The 25298-nt window shown below is 38.0% G+C and overlaps 1 protein-coding gene across 1 annotated transcript in view; it reads right to left on the bottom strand.

The window, feature by feature from the left end:
* Positions 1–25298, bottom strand: part of LOC114645279 (uncharacterized) — a 593479-nt gene that overhangs the window by 223153 nt on the left and 345028 nt on the right. Inside the window, exon 9 of the mRNA XM_051922489.1 lies at positions 24200–24303. Coding sequence (XP_051778449.1) covers positions 24200–24303 — 104 coding nt within the window. The remainder of the gene's footprint in view (positions 1–24199; positions 24304–25298) is intronic.

Raw genomic sequence — 25298 nt, 5'->3', positions numbered from 1 at the left:
TACACGTTTAATTGCACATGTGTTAATATGTATGCTTACACAGTATTAAAAGACACTCAACAAGTACACAGTATTAAAAGACAGTCAACAATTAACGTCATTTACCTTCGTTCCCACCTCCTCCATTAGAGTATATGGACAAAAAACAGGTTCCAGTTATGACGATTACACGTAGAATTTCGAAATGAAACCTGCGTAACTTTTGTAAGTAAGCTGTAAGGAATAAGCCTGCCAAATTTCAGCCTTCTACCTACACAGGAAGTTGGAGAATTAGTGATGAGTGAGTCAGTCAAACAGGTTCCAGTTATGACCATTACGTGTAGAATTTCGAAATAAAACCTGCCTAACTTTTGTAAGTAAGCTGTAAGGAATGAGCCTGCCAAATTTCAGACTTCTACCTACACGGGAAGTTGGAGAATTAGTGATGAGTGAGTCAGTCAAACAGGTTCCAGTTATGACCATTACGCATAGAATTTCGAAATAAAACCTGCCTAACTTTTGTAAGTAAGCTGTAAGGAATGAGCCTGCCAAATTTCAGACTTCTACCTACACGGGAAGTTGGAGAATTAGTGATGAGTGAGTCAGTCAAACAGGTTCCAGTTATGACCATTACGCGTAGAATTTCGAAATAAAACCTGCCTAACTTTTGTAAGTAAGCTGTAAGGAATGAGCCTGCCAAATTTCAGGCAAATTTCACGGGAAGTTGGAGAATTAGTGATGAGTCAGTCAGTCAGTCAGTCAGTCAGTGAGGGCTTTGCCTTTTATTAGCATAGATATCTATATCTATATCTCTGTCTCTCTCTCTTTATATATATATATATATATATATATATATATAATGTAAATCCCCGCAAAGTACTGCTTTTAAATTTTTATGAATAAGAAAAGCTTTTTAAATTGAGGGAAAATATCCCAATAGCAATTTGTTAAGGATCTGTTTTTTTGTGAAGCAGCCTTAACACAGCTTTTCCGCTGTTTTATAAACGAACGCCATATAAGGTCTTCCTTTTTCCTTGCTTCGCCAAGGAAAATTGCCTTTTTATTAAATCCAAGGGTTCTTCGCTTTTTTTTTTTGTTTGTTTATTTATTACGATTGTTATAGTTCTGTTTGTATACGACGTTGTCAGTTCAGCACTCAGGTTGTAATATGACCAAGCCGTGCAAGCTTACTGTTAAGAACGCAACGTATAGTTGTACATGAGAAAAGCAATCTTGCCTCAAATCACTGACAACCTTTTGTAGGTCTATGAACTTATAATAAATAAACGAACCACACGCCGTGGCGCAATTTTAGGGGCTTCGCCTCTAGCGCTGACGTCCGAGGTTCGATTCCCGTATTCGAGTGAAGTGAGTGGGTGGTTACCTACCAGGTAACGCTTATGGTTGGCCAGCAAGTCAGGTAACATCAGCCACGGTGCCTTCAGTTGTGAGAAGCAGATCATAGAATGGATGAAAATAGTTTACTGTCAAATAATGCAAAGAGTACGCGACACGTCTTTCCCCCTTATTCTTGGCTCATCAGGCGTACACACTCATTGCACTCGCTTACGGTAATCGAACGTCGGACGTCAGCGCTAGAGGGGCTTCGCAGCGGTGAAGTATTGCTGTTAAATTTTAATTAAGAAGAAAAGAAAACCTTTTTAAATTAAGTCTTAAAAAGAGGTGTAAAGATATTGACAATAAGCTACGCAAACCCACCAAGACATGCAATCGTTTAAATCAAGGCGCAAGTCGAAAAACACCATCCCATAATATTAGTTAACGATTAACACATTTGTATATGTATTGTAAGCATACAATACAACTGATAATATGTTGCGCTTATTTATCTGGTGTACTGACATTTTTGCGCGTTTAACGGCTGAAATCTAACGTGGTTTGTGCCCTTCAGAATGAAAAGAGTTTGCATTTACCTTTTTAATAAAAGGCGAGCTTTTAAGCCTGAGAAATCACTCCGCAAATGCACACGTTTAATTGCACGTGTTAATATGTATGCTTACACAGTATTAAAAGACACTCAACAAGTACACAGTATTAAAAGACACTCAACAATTAACGTCATTTACCTTCGTTCCCGCCTCCTCCATTAGAGTATATGGACAAAAAACAGGTTCCAGTTATGACCATTACACGTAGAATTTCGAAATGAAACCTGCCTAACTTTTGTAAGAAAGCTGTAAGGAATGAGCCTGCCAAATTTCAGCCTTCTACCTACACGGGAAGTTGGAGAATTAGTGATGAGTGAGTCAGTCAAACAGGTTCCAGTTATGACCATTACGCGTAGAATTTCAAAATAAAACCTGCCTAACTTTTGTAAGTAAGCTGTAAGGAATGAGCCTGCCAAATTTCAGACTTCTACCTACACGGGAAGTTGGAGAATTAGTGATGAGTCAGTCAGTCAGTCAGTCAGTCAGTGAGTCAGTGAGGGCTTTGCCTTTTATTAGTATAGATATACTAGCAAAATACCCGCGCTTCGCAGCGGAGAAGTAGTGTGTTAAAGAGGTTATGTAAACATATATATACATAAACATATACTTATATATACATATCTACATATACACATATCTACATATATACATATATATATACATATACACATCCGCATATATATACATATATCAACATATATATACATATACACACATACATACATACACACACACATATATATATATATACACATACAGACACATATATATATACATATACATATTTACATATCTACATATATATACACATATATACATATCTACATACATACACATATATCTATATATATATATATCTCTGTCTATCTATCTATCTATCTATCTATCTATCTATCTATCTATCTATCTATCTATCTTCTCTATCTATCTATATATAACTATATATATATATATATATATCTATTTATATATATATATATATATATATATATATATATATATATACACATATATATCTGTATCTATCTATCTATATATATACATCCCCGTGCTTTGCAGCGGCGAAGTACTGCTTTTAAATTTTTATTAAGAAGAAAACCTTTTGAAATTGAGTGAAAATATACGAATAAAAATTAGTTAAGGATCTGTTTTTTTGTGAAGCTGACTTCACACAGCCTCTCCGGTGTTTTATAAACGAACGTCATATAAGGTCTTCCTTTTTCGTTGCTTTGCCAACGGAAGCAGCCTTTTTATTTAATCCTGTTCTTACGATTGTTCTGTTTCTATATCACATTGTCAGTTCAGCACTCCGGTTGTAATATGACGAAGCCGTGCAAGCTTACTGTTGAGAATGCAACGTATAGTTGTACAGGAGAAAAGAAATCTTGCGTCAAATCAATGGCAACGTTTTGTAGGTCTATGAACTTAATTTAAACTTTAGGTTTACACGGTTCTTTGTTTCCGAAGTACCTGCACACATGAATATGTGTGTATGCGTCAGTCGCTTCATATGTTCACGTGAGCCGCTCTCTTGTGTGATGTTGCGATGTCCACGGCTTTATTTAATGTTAGCTAAGACCCGGCACTTAAATGTTTCTTGCTACAGCAATTTTAACTCCGTTACAAAGTGATCCAAAGTCTCGTTTATACCTCGTGTCTTCTCATTAAACTTGTAAGTCGCGAATATGGTATTGCAAACGGCAGCGGAAGCATTTCTATAAAGTTAATTTAAACTTACGGTTTACACCGTGCTTTGTTTCCGCAGTAGCTGCACTTATGAATATGCTTGTATGCGTCACTCGCTCGCTTCTTATTGTTTCGCTGCCTTCTCAATTGTGTAATGAATGTTTTCTTCAGCGCTGTTTGGGGCTCTTCCTTGTTTTGTACGTACTGCCTTCACAGTCAGTTCACGTGATCACGTGGGTGGCGTGATGACGCGATACGCAACTCCGCCTCCCATGGCCATGGAGGTGCACTCTATTCTCTATCTATCTATGTATATATATACATCCCCGTGCTTTGCAGCGGCGAAGTACTGCTTTTAAATTTTTATTAAGAAGAAAACCTTTTTAAATTGAGTGAAAATATACCAATAAAAATTTGTTAAGGATCTGTTTTTTTGTGAAGCTGACTTCACACAGCCTCTCAGCTGTTTTATAAACGAACGTCATATAAGGTCTTCCTTTTTCGTTGCTTTGCCAACGGAAGCAGCCTTTTTATTTAATCCTGTTCTTACGATTGTTCTGTTTGTATATCACATTGTCAGTTCAGCACTCCGGTTGTAATATGACGAAGCTGTGCAAGCTTACTGTTGAGAATGCAACGTATAGTTGTACAGGAGAAAAGCAATCTTGCCTCAAATCAATGGCAACCTTTTGTAGGTCTATGAACTTAATTTAAACTTTAGGTTTACACGGTTCTTTGTTTCCGAAGTACCTGCACACATGAATATGTCTGTATGCGTCAGTCGCTTCATATGTTCACGTGAGCCGCTCTCTTGTGTGATGTTGCGATGTCCACGCCTTTATTTAATGTTAGCTAAGACCCGGCACTTAAACGTTTCTTGCTACAGCAATTTTAACTCCATTACAAAGTGATCCAAAGTCTCGTTTATACCTCGTGTCTTCTCATTGAACTTTTATCTCGCGAATATGTTATTGCAATCCGCAGCGGGAGCGTTTCTATAAACTTAATTTAAACTTACGTTTTACACCGTGCTTTGTTTCCCTTATGAACATGCTTGTATGCTTAACTCGCTCCGTTCTCAATTGTTTAATTAATTTTTTGCTCTTCACTGTTTGCGGCTGTTCCTCCATTTCCCCCTACTTCGTTCTTTTATCTCGCGAATATGTTATTGCAATCCTTAACGGGAGCGTTTCAATAAACTGATTGAAAATAGTTTTGCATTTACCTTTTTAGTAAAAGGCGAGCTTTTAAGCCTGAGAAATCACCCCGTAAATGCACACGTTTAATTGCACATGTGTTAATATGTATGGTTACACAGTATTAAAAGACAGTGAACAACGTCAGTTACCTTTGTTCCCGCGTTTGATAAAAGGTGATCTTTTAAGCCCGAGAAATCACCCCGTAAATGCACACGTTTAATTGTACATGTGTTAATATGTATGATAAAAGGTGATCTTTTAAGCCCGAGAAATCACCCCGTAAATGCACACGTTTAATTGTACATGTGTTAATATGTATGCTTACACAGTATTAAAAGACAGTCAAAAATTAACGTCATTTACCTTCGTTCCCGCGTGTGACTCGTGCTGTAAATCTCTTCCTTGTTTTTAGTTCACGTGATTACGTAGGAGGCGTGATGACGCGATACGTGACTCCGCCTCCTCCATTACAGTGTATGGACAAAAAATATGTTCTAGTTATGACCATTACGCTTTGAATTTTGAAATGAAACCTGCCTAACTTTTGTAAGTAAGCTGTAAGGAATGAGCCTGCCAAATTTCAGCCTTCCACCTACACGGGAAGTTGGAGAATTAGTGATGAGTCAGTCAGTCAGTCAGTGAGTGAGTGAGTCAGTCAGTGAGGGCTTTGCCTTTTATTATTATAGATATACATACAGTGGAACCTCAGTTCACGACCATAATTCATTCCAAAATTCTGGTCATAAACTGATTTGGTCGTGAACCGAAGTAATTTCCCCCATAGGATTGTATGTAAATACAATTAATCCGTTCCAGACCATACGAACTGTATGTAAATATATATATATTTTAAGTTTTTAAGCACAAATATAGTTAATTAAACCATAGAATGCACAGTGTAATAATAAACTAAATGTAAAAACATTGAATAACACTGAGAAAACCTTGAACAACAGAGAAAACTAACACTGCAATAGTTCGCGCTATAGCTTTCCGAAAGGAGTGAGGCGGCCCCATTTATGTTGCACCCAGATGTGCTCCAGGTGCACCCTGATGAATTTCCTGCAGCACTTCCTGTGGTGGCAGAAGTGCTGCATGGGCACCTGGAGGCACTCCAGGTGTATTCGGTTCCTTGTTCAGCAGCACTTCCTGATGTGGCGGAAGATAACGTCTCTCTCCCAGTCCTTCCGTTTCCCAGCTGTCCACCACAATATATATATACTGTACATACTGTAAATGCAATGGGCAAGCATCCCATAGTGTTGGAATAAGTGGGTTTAGAAAATTTACTTTGTAAATTTGTAATTTAGTTTTTAATATCTGGTTGGTTCTGGTATCCAACATCTGAACATTACTGACAAATAAGCTTAGCATATAGAAATGTTTTTTTTTGTTTTTGTTTGGGTCTGGACCCAGGTAAAATTAAAAATATAATTTTGGACTTTTTCGAAAACGGTTCTTTAATAAAATTAATAAAAGATTTTCTGTCCCATTATAATCCATAGTAATACTGTGTATTTCTTTGAATTTACTACACTAAATTTTACACTGGAACTGTATCTGGCTCAAAGTAACATGTCTAAAATTAGGGGAAGCAAAATTAATAAGAGTAATTGTATAGCCAAGGGATGCCACTGTATGCAGCTTGCGTGGCTTCTGCCTCAGAGGTAACATTCATTTTTGCTCTATGCTCAAGTTTAAACACATCATTGTTATGCTTGATTCCTGTCATTAATACAACAAAATTATTTAATCCAGTTTATAGGACAAAAAACTAAATATAAAAATCTTTTATGAGCATTATGCTTAAAGTCTTGCATTCACTTCAGGAATAGCTTAGCAGAGGAAAATTTACAAATTAGTGATGGAAGCATGCTAATAGAGAAGGGAGCAGTCTACCTGACTGGTTACTTTTATTCTCATGTGGTACTTTCTTTATCCAATAGGCATTTAACATCTTGATTAATAAATGAGATTTAAAAAGATATTGAAATAGTCTGATGCACCTGTTGCAAACTCCAATCCCTGCTGTGTTGTTTTGGGGGAATTCTACGTATTTATGAAGTAATTGACACTATTTTCTAATCTGTGTTTCTGTAATAAGACAGGCATCCTGAATCAAACTATTTTAAATGGTTTAAAATATGCCTTGTGTTTTATTTCCATGTTACCGCAGTTATGATGACTTTTTCTTTTTTGTTTAATTGACTTCAAAAATGTATTAAAATAGGCATGTTGTATATTAGCATAACAAAGAGTATTATATTTAATGACTGTGTCTAATGGATATTTACAGATACACCTTGACTGACCTACCAAGAAAGGATAAATATGGAAAAGAGTTCATTTGAAATAACCCTGTACTAAATTAGCCAAAAGGGTATTAACAGTTCAGCAAGTTCAATTACTTTAGGAGTTCATAGATATAAGGCTGCCAGTTTCCAAAAACATAAGTTACTTTCAATAAAATTTTCTGTAAATTTATATCCCTTGCTTTGCACCACAGTAAATACAAGTTATTGTCAATATACTTACAACCCAATTGTCCTTCATTCACTCATAATATGGAACTGATGTAAGAAGCACTTCAAGATAGAGAAGCTTTTATCTGTTGCACCTCTACACGATAACAACCTTTTCCACCCTCTCAATCATACAGGATTAAATCATTTACAGATTTGTATATAGATAACATTGTCAAGATCTTTGCATCCTACGAACAATTACACTCCAAATTTAGCTTCCCATCAACACAATTTTTCCACTATTTCCAAATTAGAAACTGCTAAATGAAATCGGACCAATTTTCCACCCCCCCCCCCCAGCCCCCACATATTTCTATTCCAGAAGAAATATTGATCATCCTTGAAGACTCAGACAGCTTTTTTATAATATATGAAAACATTTTAAAGTTCCTTCCGTTCAAAGATCCCAGAGTACAGTGGGAAAAGGATCTCTTACTCAAAATTTAAGAAAAGGAGTGGAAGAGAGCCATGCACCGAATTCACTCTAGCTCCATATGCACAAAGCACACACTTGTTTTGTTATATGGGTACCTTGTGTGAAAGTGGTTATTTGATATTTGGACTTCAGTCTAAACACATTACACACTTCATGTAAAAATTTCGTCATTAGTACTATAACATAAAAAAAGTATCTATTTTTGGCATGTATTCAACATTTGTTGCCTTTATCGCATTTCCTGTCATCCTATATTTACACAGATCATTGTAGATATGGAACACAAATGAAATGCTTGTGTTCCAAATGATGAAATATTATTTACCCTATACTACTCCAGGCACCTCAAACCCAGATGAAGAGCCTTGAGCTTCTTGGAAAGAAAGTGAAGCACACAGAGAAATCCCACTAGGGAAACTTTCAAACTCCAGGCAGGGAACACTTTGGATGTGATTCTCTTACTGCAAGGCTGCAGCGCTACTGCCATGCCACTGTGCCCCCACATGTTTAATTTTTAACAGTATACATTATTTATATGAAGTTGTAAAATGTAATATACATACTTTAATACATTTCATCATAAAAAGTATATCAAGTACTGTATACATCCTAGTATACTAACAGCAAACAAATCCAAGAGAATAATTCTTGGAAATTTAAATTGACAGCCAGTCATCATCATCTGTAAATATGCACTCTCTTCTAATTCTTATGTTTGCCATGTCTGTTTGTAATGTCTTCTAACAATGCTAAAGCAGTCAAGGAAGTTGGAATAGTTTCGTCATTCCATGTGCCATTATATTGTTACAGAATGATTATAACCTAATACCTTAAATTAATATGTAATTAATTTCGGTGTATTTGATAAAGCCTATGTCATGGATGCAAATATGAAAAAGAAAATGAAACCACATAGAAACAGCACAACTGCTTTGACACTCACAGGGTGCCTGAGCAGAAATGTAGAGTTACACCAAGTTTAGTTTTTATACATCTTGAAGTAAGTGTGGAAACGGGTGTATGCAACATTTTTGTGTGTGCACACTGTTTATACATAAGGCCCCTGATGCTTTCTGGCAGTTCTCACACCTCATAGCACAAGAACATCGTGCTCTGAAACAGAGATTGCAATTCTGAGTGGTCCTAGTGCTAGTCCTATTATCTTTGGTAACCGGCAAGTTAATGCTAGCTCCATTAATGGCCTGAACGTTAGTTTCCTCTTTTTTATGTATGTACAGTATTCATGATAACACATGCACACACGCTTCTATTCTTTATTTTTAAGGATTTTTGCAGGCATCCTCTGCAGATCACTGCCCCTCTGTATTTTTACAGATAGGCCTCCCTTTTTTGAAGATGCTTGTTTCTCTTTTCCTTTTATTAAGATTTTATTCAAGATTTTTACAACCTGGCACTTTGTGACGGTCAATGTTTCAAGTCTTCCATTTTTTTCTTTTTTGTTGTTCACTCTCTGGGTGACTGGCATTTTGCGATTTAGCAGGGAGGAGGCATGTCTGTTTTTTTCTTTTCAAGAATTATTCCTTTTTTCAAGTTATTATTTCTTTTTTGTACTTTTTCATGTTTTGCTTGACCTGCAGGTGATTGGCACAGAAGATGTTTTTTTTTTTTAATTTAAGATTTTTACATCCTGCGGAGGTGACTGGCACTTTGTAAGATAGTATCTGGCACTTCTTAATTTAGCATTACAAGAACACTTTTTTCTATGTTTTCCTGTTTTTCTCTAGGGTTTCTGTCTTTTTCTTTTCTTATTTTCAGTCTTTTTTGCCTTTTCCTCCTCTTTTTTCACATTATTTCATTAACTGCAGGTGGCCACACCTTCCCTGTCGGTATGGTTGTCTCCGCTTTCGTTTGTTTTTTGTTATGTGATTTATGTCTGGACATTTGGCACCACAATAAAATCTGCCTTGCTTTACCCCTCCCTATGCCCTTCTGTGTCTTAGTGGCTGCCTTGAGGGTGAGGCACTGTCAAGACGTGCTTTGCTCCTGCATTTGCTCCACGTGGCTAACTGGCTGTGACGATAGAATCAGATGGGGTCTTTTGCTCAAATGGAGTCCCAGGATCCTTTGCACTCCTTTCACACTCTCTTTAAAAATCTTCTTGTTGATTACTTCCTTACTTTAAGCCAGTATCATCCCTATACGTAAGTACGCATAAGGCATCTGCTAGACCTCTATCCTTATTTTCAGTCTGGCATTATGACCTCCTTTCTTCTTCCCCCTATCTCATGGAAAACTATCCTTAACATCCTCCAAAAACCCTAATTATCAGCAAACACAATTTAAATTTGTTGATCACCTGTAACTCACACCTTGTAAACTTTATGCTATGCATTTTGCTGTTGATTCCCTCTGTCACTTGTGTCCTTTAAATAGTCCTGCCACTTTTCTCCATATGTTTTGGGACTGTTCTCTAGTTTCTACCTTTTTAAAAAAATTCCAATTGCCTGTAAATATTCCTTTTTTTGCCTTATATATTTCTTCTCCTGCACCTTTCTTTTCTTACCTTGACTTCTGTCCAGTGGAGTTTATTTTCTCTGCGCATCATCTCTGTTAAACTAATCTTCGCTTCTTACCGGAAATCTCCTGGCTCACTCTCTGTAAACATGTGGAAATCCTTTTTCTTTATTCTAACCTTACTTGATCTTTCAGTGGCACGGATCAATGGATTATCTGGTTGCAATATAGGGAAATGGCAAGCTGTTGCATGTTTGGTTCGGAGCTGGTTGGCAGAGGTCTCTTCCGTTCCACTAATCTTAATCCTTAATTCTCCCCTTTTCTTATTCCTCTCTTTCCTCTGGGGCTAACTGTGTTTTTCTGACTTCTCTCACCAGTCTGCACAGGCATCAGTAAATTTTAATCCTATGAGGACTCCCTTTACTATGCAATTTGAGATATTGTTGCTATCTATCATTACAATTTGTTTTCCTGATTTATTTGTCAGCTTACTGAACTTTTATTTGTCTGCTTACTGAAAATTTTAGATCACAAAAAATAAAATATGTAATGATTTGTCTAATATGTTCCTTGTAAGTAGTAGGTGAAACCCCAACAGTTAGGTCCACGTTGATGTCACCCCTGAAGGACCACCGTTAGCCTTTATCTACTGAAGCTGAGAGTTGATCCTTCAGTAAACCATTGCATTTACAGTAAGTATTGAATTTTCTGTTCTTGGTTTTTGATATTAGTATTTGTGTATTGGGACTTGTTTACCTAGGATTGCCTTTAAGGCAACGCTTTCTCTTTTTTGACATTTTTGACCTTTTTGAGAATTTCTGAATAAATATTTTCATTTATAAAGATTCTGCTCTGGGACTTGTCCTTTCCAGCAAAAGTCTTTGCAGTTCCTTTCTCTAAAATGGCATATTTATGTATTTTATAGATTTTTGGACATTAAAACAATTTGTTTGGAACTTGGAAGTCAGTTCCTTACTTTGTGCCTTCCTGCATTTCAGAAGTTGCCTTTCAAAACAAACAAGTCCAAAAAAAAAAGAATGGCAATAAAAACCCCACAACATTAAGGTCCTCAGCCTTTATAGGGCTGAGGACAGCTCCTTGATGGTGAAGGGTGCAGGTGGCCCTGCCTCTTGGGGAACCATCCACAATATACACACACAGAGCATACCAGAAGATACATAAACACATAGAAACTAAATGATCAACAATATTAACCTAAAGAAAAGTATCAGAAATGAACAAAAAAAAAAATCACATTAAAGAGGAATATGAACCCCAGCCTGGACTTAATTATAGAAAGGGCGCTCGAATCAAAACAACTCAGCAGTAGATATAAATTGAGCAATGCTTTCCACCATTGAAAGTTCTAACTAATCCAGGTTACTGATGTGGCATTATATTTTAATAATCCCTTAATTCCTTTTTTCCTAAATGCAGAAACATTCTCGAATTGTGAATGCTTGTGGAAAAGTTCACTATTATTAAGTTTACTTATATTATCACATTCTATAGCCTTGTTTTGTACTCAGCATGCATTTTTAAATATTTGCTCATTGTACAATAAAAACAGTATGTGAAACATCTCTTACCCTAATCAGCTGTTGTGTGTACGCAATTCCGTCTCACTCTTCTAAGTGTATCCCATATTTTCAAAGGTGAATAATACTGTTTTCTTCATTCTTATAAATGTTTTTAATCACTTTAATAAATTTGCTTGTTAAACTAGCTGAAGAATTTTTGGGAGAGTTGGCCTCCATCCTTTCTGTTTAATACAACAAAACTTTAAATTTCCAGGTATAAGGATTTTCCCCAGTATGCCATGTGTTAAAATACTGTGAGTGCAGGTCCGAACACCATCAGACAAACACCACTTCTTTATGAAACACACATATATTTCTACAAATAAAGTCTGCCAAACACACAGTGCTCCCAGCACCAATCACCCTCCACTCGGGCCTTTCTCCAAGTCTCCATGGGCTGCCTTTCCTCTCCTCTCGGGAGCTTCGTCCTGCTCCTGCTCCCGACTCTAGCTCTCTGATTGTAGGGAGGCGGCCCCTTTTATTTCCACCCGGATACCTGATGACACTCTTCCAGCAGCACTTCCTGGTGTGGTGGAAGTGCTGTCCTTGCACCGGAAGCACTCCGGGCATCCCTGGAAGGTTGTTCCTCCACCTTCCCAGGTGTGGTGGAAATGTCGATCTCCCGGGCTCCACAATGCTCGGGACGCCCCCTGGCGGTGGCTACGGGCCCCAGTGGGTTTGAGCGTCCTTGCTCCATCCCCGTGGTCCCCTCATCATCCAGGGTGGTTGCCCCCTCGTGGCCTGGGGGACGTATAGACCACCTCCCGGTCCTTCCAGGCATCCCGGCGGGGTCTAACCCCCAGCCTCCTGTGACAATACATATTAAACATTTCTACATGTAGTACTACATGTAACCACTAATTCTTTCTTAAAATTATTGATTAAAGTGGTCTGGTCCTAGGTATACAATATATTTTTTCAGCTGTTTTCCTAGCAGCATTGTTCTCTCATTTTTCTCAATATCATTTAGTATATTATTAATATTCCTTATATCTGATGGCATGTTTAAATTCCTTATCTTTGTTAAATGAAAATCAAAACATCAAAAATTACTATAAAAGATGTGATGACAGAAATGTACTAGTAAGCACCCTACACCCCACTCCATTCCCTTTCCCTAATCTTTGGATCAAATGCAATCTGTTTTGCACATACAAGTCCGATCTCTTTCAGAAGGTACCCCACAATCCTAAACAGTTCTACCACTGAAATATAATCCCTAGATTGTATCCATGAATGGAAATCCTTTGGAGTTATCATGAATAAAATAACACTCCCTGAATTTATGAATTGAAACCCTCTATTCTGAATTCATGGCTTATTTTGTTATACTGTCTTCATCCATATGAATAAAAAACATAAGTCTGTTAATGATTTGACGCAGAAATACTGAAATGTAGTAAAGTGTGTCAAAAACATTAAATTGAAAAGATCAAACCCCCTCTACTGACTTATTGCACAATCAGTGTTTTATTCTTTGTTTATCATGATTATTAAGATGGGTTCAATGGACAGTTGTCATCAAAAAGTTGATGTGAGGATTAAAAGCTGATGTGAGGCAGGTCAAGGACCTTGTATATTAGACCATTTTTGCATATTAGTTAATGTAGAAATACTAAGAACTACAATTAATGAAAAGTGTATTGTTAAAAAAAGTTACTTTGACACATCTGCATCTTCAATGTTTGCTAATATTCTAAACAATCAGTCAGACTTTAGTGCTAAACTCAATAGTGCTAATAGTGTAAGGCAGAAAATTATTATTATGCTAAGGTGAGAGCTGCCGTTGACATAGTAGCCCCTGAAAAGACAATTAAGAAATCTTCCTGCACTGTTATACCGTGGAAGACACAAAGAGTGTCTGATTTAAAGAGAACATACTGGAGAGCTGAGTGTGAATGGAGAAAAACTAAACTGATAGTCCAATGTGACTATCGTACCGAAGGCAAAAATAACTGAATATAATAACACGGTCTGCTTAAAAGGCACTCCTATTTCTCTAAAATTATAAACGATAATGCTGGTAATCCAAGAGTTTTATTCTCAACTATTGATCATCCTTTAAACCCAGATCAATGGAAAGCCTCTTAAAAACTAATGAAACTTGTGAGGCTTTTGTTATATTTTTTTAAACACAAAATAAATTATACTAATATAGTACCTCTCCCCAAAGGTAATCCAACTGAATCCTAGCATGTCCTTTTAAGCGAGTTAAATTCTTTCATTGAAATAGATCAAACCAAACTACGCAGAATAATTTCTCAAATGAAACCTTTCACCTGTGTCCTTGACCCAATACCAACAGGCTTTTTTAAAGAAGTCTCCTATGTGCTAATTGATAGTGTGCCTGACACAGTGAACTCATCATTAGGTATGGGGCCGTTTCCTGCCTGACTAAAGACTGATATTGTTAAACCCCTGCTCAAGAAAAAAAATATCGACTCCTTTGACTTTGACAATTTTAGAGCAATTTCTAACCTGCCTTTCTTAATTGAAATTCTAGAAAATGCAGTTATTAAGCAGCTTAATGATTAATTGAATAAACATTATATTATTGACAAGTTTCAGTCAGGTTTTAGAGCAAATCACAGTACAGAAACTGACCTCAGTATTCTTATAAATCGCCTTAGACGCTAGGTGGGCCTCTCTAGCAGAGTCTTAAATTGGTTTCAGTCTTACTTAACAGGTAGAAAATTCTTTGTTAGTTGTGGTGATTGTACTTCTATTTTGGGTCCGCTGCTCTTTTCCATCTACATGCTTCCATTAGGTCAGATTATCTGAAAGCACAAGGTGAGCTACCACATCCATGCAGATAACACACAGCTTTATTTATCTATAGTGCTTAATAAACCTGATGCTCTTGGCTCTCTGATCCAATGTCTTAGCAGTATTTCCAAATGAATGATTGGTAACTTTCTCAAACTAAATTAGGAAAAACAGAAATTTTAGTGATTGGCAAACATAGATATAGTGAGGGCATTAGAAATAAACTTGATCCCTTAGGTATAAAACTCAAGGAGAAGGTAAACAATTTAGGGGCAATCATTGACTCTGATCTAAACTCATCAAATCCTATCATGAGAAACATGAAAAGTAATAGGTTTGATATGGTAACATTAATGTTAGGTAGAATGTCCAGTGGGTACTGGGTAGTCTTTTGGCCTTGGAGCCCCTGCAGATTTGTTTTCTCCAGCCTAATTGGAGTTTGTTTTTCTGTCCTCCCGGCCAGTTGACCTTACATCGTTTTGTTGTTACTTATTCTTTAATATTACTGACTTATCTTAATTGTTTTTCATTCTTTTGTCATCTGGTAAAGCACTTTGACCTATATTGGTGTATGAAATGTGCTATTATCAGTAAATAAGTGTTGTTGTGTTGTTGTTATCATCAGAGCTTCCACTCAACAGACCCAACAATTATTCTATAGAAATTTTATACGGGGCTCTTTTACCTATTAGTAAAATGAATGCATTGTCTAGACTTAAGAGTACGATGATAAGTGAATATATTAAGTAAAACCTTACAAATAGTTTTATTCAGCCATCTCAGATTCCAATGTAGACAGGGTTCTTTTTCATTGTAAAGTAAGACAGGCTTGCCTCCAAGAATCGACTATAGAGAACCGAACAGGTTTACATTTAAGAACAGCTACTTGATCCTGATAATTTCCTCAATGCTGATCCTAAAAATTTGATTCTGTTCATCTGGACAAAGTTTTTTAAGTGGGAGAAATATTTCGAGACTTATCCAAGTCTCTTCCTCAGTCTCAATTGACTGCAGGTTTCCCCAACCTTATAAACAGTACCTTTGCTTAATCACAGAGACTAGCACCATTGACAAAGGGCTAGTTGATCAGTGATATGCAAATTGTCCACTGATTAGTAGACGTGTGAACCATTCATAGAGGGTTGAGGAATGGCTGCAATCACCGCATTGTAAGATGGCGACAGATGTACCCTTAGGCCCCCTCCTCTGTTCAGAGATGGTCGTTCCTTTTTCACGTAAATGGCCTCCTTGATTCCTCTCTCAAACCAGCGCTCCTCCCTGTCCAAGATGTGCACCTCTTCATCTTTAAAGGAGTGACCACTATCCTGTAGATGTAAATAGACTGCAGAGTCCTGGCCTGACGAGGAAGCTCTTCTGTGTTGTGACATGCGCTTAGCCAGTGGCTGCTTGGTTTCCCCGATGTACAATTCACGGCACTCCTCCTGGCACTTAACTGCGTAAACTATGTTACTCTGTTTGTGCCGTGGGACCCGATCCTTGGGATGGACCAATCTTTGGCATAGCGTGTTTTGGGGTTTGAAAGCCACTGAGACCCGGTGTTTCGAGAAAATGCGCCTCAGCTGTTCCGATACTCCTGACACATACGGGATCACTAAGGGTTTTCGCTTAGGCAGTGGATGTCCTTCCTCTCTCATGAATCGCTTGGAGCGTTCTTTAGGTGTCCTCCCTGCTTTGACAAAGGACCAGCTGGGATATCCACATTTACTCAGGGCCTTTTTGACGTGGTGTTCTTCTGCTTCCCTGGCCTCTGAGTCTGTGGGAATGGTGTTAGCTCTGTGTTGTAGAGTCCTAATGACACCTAGTTTGTGCTCTAGTGGATGGTGAGAGTCAAACCTTAGATACTGGTCCGTATGTGTGGGTTTACGGTACACATCCACTTTCAAATGTCCCCCGTTGCCAATGGAAATTTCACAGTCTAAGAAGGCTAGCTTGTTATTTTCCATATCCTCTCTGGTGAACTTGATGTGTTTGTCCACCCCGTTAATGTGGTCTGTGAACTGTGGTACCTCCTGAGATCTGATTTTCACCCAGGTGTCATCCACATATCTGAACCAATGGCTCGGTGGTGTTCCAGGATAGGATGATAGAGCCCTCTTTTCCACTTCTTCCATATATAGATTGCCTTCTATAGGTGAAACAGGGGAACCCATGGCACACACGTGCTTCTGCCTGTAGTACTGGCTTTTGTATATGAAATATGTGGATTGAAGACACAGTTCCAAAAGCAGGCACACTTGGTCTGCGTTGAGAGAGGTTCTTTTACTGAGAGTGAGGTCATTCTGTAATCTCTTACGTACTACCTCCACTGCTTCAGTCACTGGGACACAAGTGAATAGAGATGTAACATCAAATGAGACCAAGGTTTCTTCTGCCTCCATAATGACCTCTCTCACTTTCTCCACGAAATCCAATGTGTTCTGAATGTGGTGTTTTGAGCTGCCTACCACCGGGTTAAGAACAGCAGCCAGGAACTTGGAGATGTTATACATGACTGAATTGATCATGCAGACAATGGGTCTTAAAGGAGCACCCTGTTTGTGTATTTTTGGTAAACCATACAGACTTGGTGTAGAATCCCCTGGGTATAATCTGTGGTATGTGGTCCGGTCAATAGCATTGTCATGAACTAACTGCTTAAGACAATCTATCACCTTTTTCTTGTAACCACTACCTGGATCTCGCTTTAAGGGCTCATAAGTATTTTTGTCACTGAGCAGAGACAAAATTTTCTCATGGTAGTCTGTCTGGTTTAGCACAACTGTGCATCTCCCCTTGTCCGCTGGAAGGATGATGATGTTGTTGTCCTTGCTGAGTGCCATGAGGGCCTTCCTCTCCTCAATGCTGATATTGGATGCAGGGGGGTTTTGCATTGCTGAGACATGCCGAAACTTTTATCCGCAGTTGTTCTTCTTCCAAATCAGCAATGTTGTTGTTTCTGATAGCAGATTCTGTGGCTGTAATCAGTTCCACTAGCGGGATTTGTTTCGGTGTGACCGCAAAGTTTAACCCTTTAGAAAGGACGTTTTTCTCTGCTTGGGTGAGTTGTTTGTCAGACAAGTTCTTCACCCATTTGTCCACATCTTTAGTTTCTGTCTGGCATTCTTCTCTCTGCTGGTTGTGGAGGACACTCCCCATAGTGTGCTGGTGTTTGTGGCGCACAGCAAGTAGATCAAACTTCCTCTTTTGCCTGGTTTTAGACTTATCATGCTGTGCTAGACGAGCCTTCTCGGTGAACTCAAGCACCTGTTGAAGTGTTTTCACATCTAGAAGTGAAGAAAGTCTTTGGTGGATCTGCTCCTCTTTAGATTTTAAAACATCAATAGTGAAGTTAGTTTGTCTCACCCGTTCATTTAGCAGCTGACTCTGTGCCTTCTGGAGGATTTTGTTAGCTCGCAGGCCTTTTACTGACGATTTCATCTGTAGACTTTTAGGAGTGATCCCGCTCTGTCTACATCTGAGGCTGAATCTCAGATGGTTCCTGTAGTCTGCCATCTTGCGTGCTGTTTGCTCATACTCACGTACAAGCTTTAGGCTGTCCTTGCCAAAGTGGCTCTCGAAGTCTCTTCCTCAGTCTCAATTGACTGCAGGTTTCCCCAACCTTATAAACAGTACCTTTGCTACTTATCCAAGTCTCTTCCTCAGTCTCAATTGACTGCAGGTTTCCCCAACCTTATAAACAGTACTGTTTATAAGGTTGGGGAAACCTGCAGTCAATTGAGACTGAGGAAGAGACTTGGATAAGTCTCGAAATATTTCTCCCACTTAAAAAACGTTGTCCAGATGAACAGAATCAAATTTCTAGGATTTCCTTACCTGGATTATTGAGCATGCATCGAGACATCCTCAATGCTGAATTAGGTCAGAGGTTTCATGGTGTTACTGAATGGTTGGCCCAAGATTTTATGTAATGCTTTATTGTATGGTCTTCCAAAGCTGGTTCTTAACAATCTGCAGTACGTTCAAAACTCTGCTGCTTATACTATTCACTCCCAATTGAATCTCATATTCATTACAAAATATTTCTGTTAACTTACAAAGTCTTAAATGATTCAGCTCCACCTTATCTCTGTGATCTCCTACACCTGTATGTTCCTGCCTGACAACTTTGATCATCATAAATCAGTCATCTGTTTACCATGTCCAAGACTAGGAAGAGTACAATGGGTGACAGGGCCTTCTGTGTTTTTGCTCCAACCTTGTGCAATGCACTTCCTCAGAGAAGGAAGCTCAGAGAAGTCATGTTTACTAAATCTTTTGTATAATTCAGTTTTGTTATTCTTTACTGGTACCTTTTTATGTAATTTTTAATTATTCTTGCTATGCTTTGTACTACATCCTTGGGTTCTCTAAAAAGCATGTTATAAATAAAATGTATTATTATTATTGACAAAACTGGACATTTATTATTGTTAAAATCTAATCAGAATACATGAAGGTGCCCAGTAGAAGTTTATATTTAACACCACTTTACAAGCAATGTCATATTGGCTGGCAAACACACCTGTGTTTTTTTTTAAATTTTATCAATGACATCTTTTGTGACTGAACAGTGACATAATATACATGTTTATATGTGTGTACTGGGTTTCATTTTGATTTTGAATTATGAGGAATCGCTTCCTGTGGTTTATTTTTGGTTTGAAAATGAATTGAAAAAGTACATTTTTGTTACCATCTTGCTTTCTATAGTCATGTAACCAATAAGTCATTTGACATGATTTATAAATAGGACTGTAGTTTATTCAGTCTTCATTCCTCAGTAGATTTTACATTCTCAAGATCCTTGGTATAGTTAGCTGAATTCTAAGTACGAAGACTTTTGGTTTTAATCCTCAATTTTTGCATTTTGCTCAAACCTTTACTCTTGTATGCCTGGTTTTGTTTTGACTTCACAGTTTTTGACTTTTGATTTGCTTTCATCTATGTCTTGCCAAGTGCTTATCAGCTCCTTGTTATTTTTCTCACAATCATCCATGGACACCTATCACTGTCCATAACAATTTGGCATTACGACTGTAATTTATATGAATGACATATTGATATTTTCTAATAATATGGAGGAGCATATTTCTCATGGTAGAGAAGTATTAGAAGGACTTTGACAAAACAGATATTATGCAAAGCTAGAAAAGTGTGAGGTTTCTTTGGTACTCTGTATTGTTTTTAGGTTATGACCTCACAAATTGGTTGGAAAAATGATGAAATCTGCAGTTTTAGATTGGGAGCAACCAGATAATGTGAAGTAGATACAGAGATCTATAGACTTCTCCATCTAAGATGGTGGTTCTTACAAGACTTTAGTTTGATTATTTCTCTTTTCAAAACACTTACAAATTAGACTCAAAAGATGTTTTCTTGGACACCTGAGGCTCAAAAGTCTTTTGAGAAACTAAGCAAGTGTTCATTTCTGCCGAGCTTTGCGGCACCCAGACCCTGCTATACAATTTAAAGCCACAGTGGATGCCTCTAATAATAATAATAATTCTTTGCATTTATATAGCGCTTTTCTCACTACTCAAAGCGCTCAGCAATTGCAGGTTAAAGGCCTTGCTCAAGGGCCCAACAGAGCAGAGTCCCTTTTGGCATTTCCAATTGCCAGTGCAGATCCCTAGCCTCAGAGCCACCACTCTAGTATTGGGGATAATTTAATATTATCACAGAGAACTGGTCTTAGTGATTAGCTACACCCTTGTGTGTTCTTCAAGCAAGTTAACATCCTTTGAGAAGATCTATGACATATTGAATAGAGAAATGCTAGCCATAAAATTGGCACTTGAAAAGTGGAGACAGTGGCTAGAAGGCACCCAGTTCCCTTTAAAAATCTATTCTGATTATTTAAGTCAGCTCAGAGTGTAAATGCTTGCCTGACACAGTGGGCATTGAATGTCACCCATTTCAATATTGTGATTACTTATCAGGTAATAGGAATAGAAAAGCAGATGCCCTAATACAAAGGTTTGATCCTGACATCCAGAAGAAGTTCTGGCAAATATAATACCATCCAAGACATTTCTTAGTACAACCCAAGTGACAAATCCAACAGAATCGTAACACCACAGTTTAATTTCCCAGATTTGTAACAAAACAGTCAAATTTTCTTCTTTATACTTACATAAATAAGCAAGGTCAGGTCAGGTCAGGTTGGAGAGCATGCACTGGTACAGCGCGTTCCCACACCCACCACATAATGAAACAGGATCCTCAGGATCCTGGTTGGCAACCCCCCAGGCAGATACTTGGTCCACCCTCCAAAAATAACCATCTATCTGCCGCAGCCAGGTATTATGTGGACATCCCCTTGGCCTGGTCCAGCCGCATGGGTCCTCAACAATGAGGATCCTGCAAGAAGGATTACCCTCAGGGAATAACGCCACATGGCCATATTGCCGTAACCAAAGCTCCGTCATAATCCAGGTAATGTGTCTCATTCGGGACACCATGAGCAACCACTCATTCGACACAAAGTCAAACCAGTGGTACCCATGGATTCTCTGAAGAGACACAGTACTGAAGGAGTCCAGTCTTCGTCTCAGGTCACTGGATAATGTCAATGTCTTGCAGCCATATAGCAAAACATGGAGCACCTGAACTCTAAAGACTTGGACCTTCGTTACTTTGCAAAGGTATTGGGAGCACCACACACCCCATTCCAGCGACCTCATGACACCCCCCCATGCTTTCCCAATATGTCTACTGACTTCATAAGAAGAGTCACCAGAGACATGAATGTTGCTGCCAAGGTAAGTACGTAAGATCAACACTCTCTCTGCAGACAGACAGACTGCTGATGGCTATGCCTAAGAGGTCATTGTACTTGATTTTCATCCAGTACACTAGCAAGCCCAGACACTCAGACTCCTCCCCACAGCCCTGCCCAACACCCAGTCTATGCAAGCATTGAAGAACACACCCCTGACGAACCCCAGAATCAACTGGGAAAAACGCAGAGGTTCTGCCTCCACTTTGCACAGCATTCACAGGCAAGTCATTTAACAAAATGATATGAAGCAAATTCAGCAGCTACTGTAGATGACCAATAAAAGAATGATGTTGAGGCCTTTGTCCCACACTTGTATTACCGGTTATCTTCATTTAGATAAGCAATAGTATCTTATATATAATTTGCCAGTCTCCTCACTCACTCACTCACTCACATCCGTCCGAAGTCGAATGCGCAGTCGCCTTCTGCACACGTCGCCTTCTGCGTATGTCCGAAGATGAATGCGCAGTCGCCTTCTGTGCATGTCCGAAGCCGAAAGCTCAGTCACCTTCTGCGCAGCTGCCTGAAAAACCTTACGAGACCGACATCGCGGCAGGCGGCGGATTTACGGCCGCGAAAATTCAAAAAGAAAGGCAACTTCGACCAACATTGCGGCAGATTTACGGCCACAAAAATTCAAAGAGAAAGGCAACTTCGATTAAAGCTCTAGAGGCCTGAAAGACGATGTCGACTACAGCTCCAGGCCTAATTACGCATTAATTCAATACACCTATATCAGGTTTGTGGTGCTTATACTTATTACTTACTATTCCACTCGTGCCCATTTCATCTTACGTTGTCGAAATAGGCTCTTTGTCTAGTATATGTATATTTTAGTTCTGATTTTTAGATTACTATATTTATACTTTTCTTAGTCTTGCATTTCACCTTCACACTACAATTTTCACATTGTTTTTACCAACCCTCATTTTGTCCCTATGTGCACTAACTTCCACTTGTTTAACTTGTGTCTATACTTGTCCTTGCATTTCTGTTTGAGACTATCTTTAAATAATGAAGTATGCAACAATTACTATGCAAAATGTTCCGTTTTAACAGTGCAATGCTTGTAGAATTACAGGAGGCTCAACTGAAGGTGAAACGGGATCATTTTTTGTGAAGATCTCAGTATTTTGCACCAGATGATGTTTAGCACAGCAGCAACATCATCAAAGATGCAGAGTAGATCTTTCTGTGTCTGTGTTCTTTCAAAGGCCTGCCTCTGCATTCCGCCTTGGGTTTAAAGTGAATCACACTGTCCTGAATATGCAAAAAATGTCCTTTTTCAATCTTGCATTCATAAGTAAATCTTATCATAAGTAAATGCAAAAGGAATATTCAATATTGGTTCATTGTTTCCATTATGCAGTTAGGCAGGTGGGTGAATGTGGAGATCATGTAGTCTCCCTTTTTAGGAACGTATGGTAAATTATTTGAAGTGAAGCAATTTTACAAGCTATCTTTGTTAGGTTTGTGAACATTTAATGTTTAAAAATATAAATATACAAAGACTAATGAAGTGGCTAAAACAAATGTGGTCTCAGCTTAACCAACATGCCTGCTTCTCTGTTGGGACTGGTGTGCAATCCAGAAGAACTCAATAAGTTATTTCAGATATTTTACCAGGAACTGTTTTAATTTAATTTGATTAAGTTTACTTATACTCTTAAGAATACATTTCACACATTTCAACAGCTCCTAAGAGCTACACAGTACCTGCTTTGAAATTGAAATCATTCATTAAAACGAAATTAATCAAGTCAGGCAATGCAGGGGTTTGTTCCTTTTTCTTTAGTAATCATGGGATTTTAGGCATAAACCATTTCCAGGATGCCTCTTCTGTGTACTTTGTACAGTGTGTACTGTTTGTTGTTGTGTCTGTTTTATTAGAAACAACAGTCTTCTCTCAGGCACTCTTTACATGGGCTGTCACATTTGACAAGTTAACCGTAATTTGTGTGCTTTGTGATAGACTTGCATGTCTTTCATGACAAGTTATTGCCTTTCAGTCACTGACATCAGGATAGGCACAAGCCACAACCAAACATGACACCCACATCAGGCACTTATAGAAAACAGTCCATTTATTAACTTGCTTCAATTGCTATCTTTCACTTTTATAATCTTTTTTGCAGTATAGTATATTCACACTGAGAAGAATGTCCTACGACATAAGGCCAGAAACAGAACATTTCTTTCAGAATATATTACAGGGACATCTTGTGCTGACAGCAAACAGATGGCAAACTATAAAATGTATAAGAGAATAATTATTACCATCCTACTGAGTGAGAGTGCAGTTAATATTAGTCATCAAGATGGTGGGATGTCACCTTAGTAAGCATGTCATCATTGGGGCAATTTACTTGGATGCTGATGCATGAACTATATACAGTATCTTGAATAAAATTTGAGATTTATTGTCTGATAAGTCAGCAAGGGGAAAATCAGGATTTATCAAGGAGTAGAATTGTTTCCATGTGATGTTGTGGCATTTGCACAACCAACCCAAGAGACTTCATGTTATGACCTAGAATTGTTTAGGATTATGAGGGATAGAGGCTTGTTTTTTTTTTTTGATCTGCAATCCACTGTAGAGAATGTAGGAAATTAAATCATGTTTTGTTAAATGTTATAAGTTAGTAATGGCATGGTTATGGTTAAATAACAAATAATGTACTACAAGCACATGGTATTGGTAGCAAGGCTTTAAAAAATGTAGGATAAATAAAAACTCTGTGATATAAACTATATTTTTAGGAATATTTTTCTTTTAGCTTCATCCAAGTCTTGAAAAAGACAAAAAGATATTGTGAGAGTTACCTGTGCTTTTGTCTCTGCCTTTTTTTGTTCCGTTCTCTCTCAGCATCTGCTTTCCTCTGCAGTTCTATGTCGCTGCGGCTGGCTTCGGCTTTAGATATGGAAATCTGTAAGAAAAAAAGAAGAAGCCTGATTCCTGTCTTCTTACTAGTTTTTCCATGCATTTTCCATGACAAAGCAGAAGAGTCCTTGTCTGGATGTATCAGGTCAGGCGATTTCATTTAAAGCAGTCTCTTTCTTGAAATATCTCACTGTTTTTTAAATAGTAGAACCCCATTCTTCAGGTCATTTTCTAGCGTGACCTGAAATGTTCAGCTCAATCTAAATGTAATTTGTCTAAAACCCTGTCTACAGCAACTGATGCCCTGTGACACTGGCCATGATTTTGTTAGTTCTTTATGAGATGAGGAACAAAACCCATGCCCTGAAGTCAGCATTTGCATGTTTTGTTCTCACTAGGCTTGAGTAAAGGTGCATTTATCTTTGGCTTGAAAACACAATATATCAGGATATAAAAGAAGAGGACTAAAGACAGCATGTCACTTGTGTACCAGTAATTTCATGAACATACTTTACCCTGCATATATTTTGAATGATTTTCTACATGTGTATTTCAAAGCTACCTGCACGTTCATCACTCATAATGAGAAGATTCGCCTTATCTGCTGAGAACCAGCAGATACAATTAAAATAAGCCTTAATTTATTCATTTTTTTCATCAAATTCTTATTCTAATATTGGGTTATTGAGTGCTTTAAAAATTATAATAGATAAAGTTAAAAATGTATACATATTTTACAGTTTAACTGCAGTTGGGTCCTGTCTAAAACAGATTTTGAATAGATGCCAGCAAATAATATTTTATTCCTAAAACTGTTGTCACAAGAAATGATTTTGCTGGTAAGCTATGCAAAGGAGCCCATTTGATGCTTTTAAGACTCAGTGGGATTCTGGTTGGGAACAAAAAGGTGCAGTGGGCTGAACAGCTTGTTCCTAACTTGTTCTTTTATTTTGTTCTTATTGTGTGCCTTATAAGTAAAGTCACCCTAACCCAAAAGTTAAGAGGACATATCGACATTTTAAAACAAAAAATAGGATATTT

Source organism: Erpetoichthys calabaricus, chromosome 2, assembly GCF_900747795.2.
Source record: "Erpetoichthys calabaricus chromosome 2, fErpCal1.3, whole genome shotgun sequence".
Taxonomy (NCBI): Eukaryota; Metazoa; Chordata; class Cladistia; order Polypteriformes; family Polypteridae; genus Erpetoichthys; species Erpetoichthys calabaricus.
Note: the sequence above shows the minus strand (reverse complement) of the source record. Positions and strands in the feature narration are given on the sequence as shown.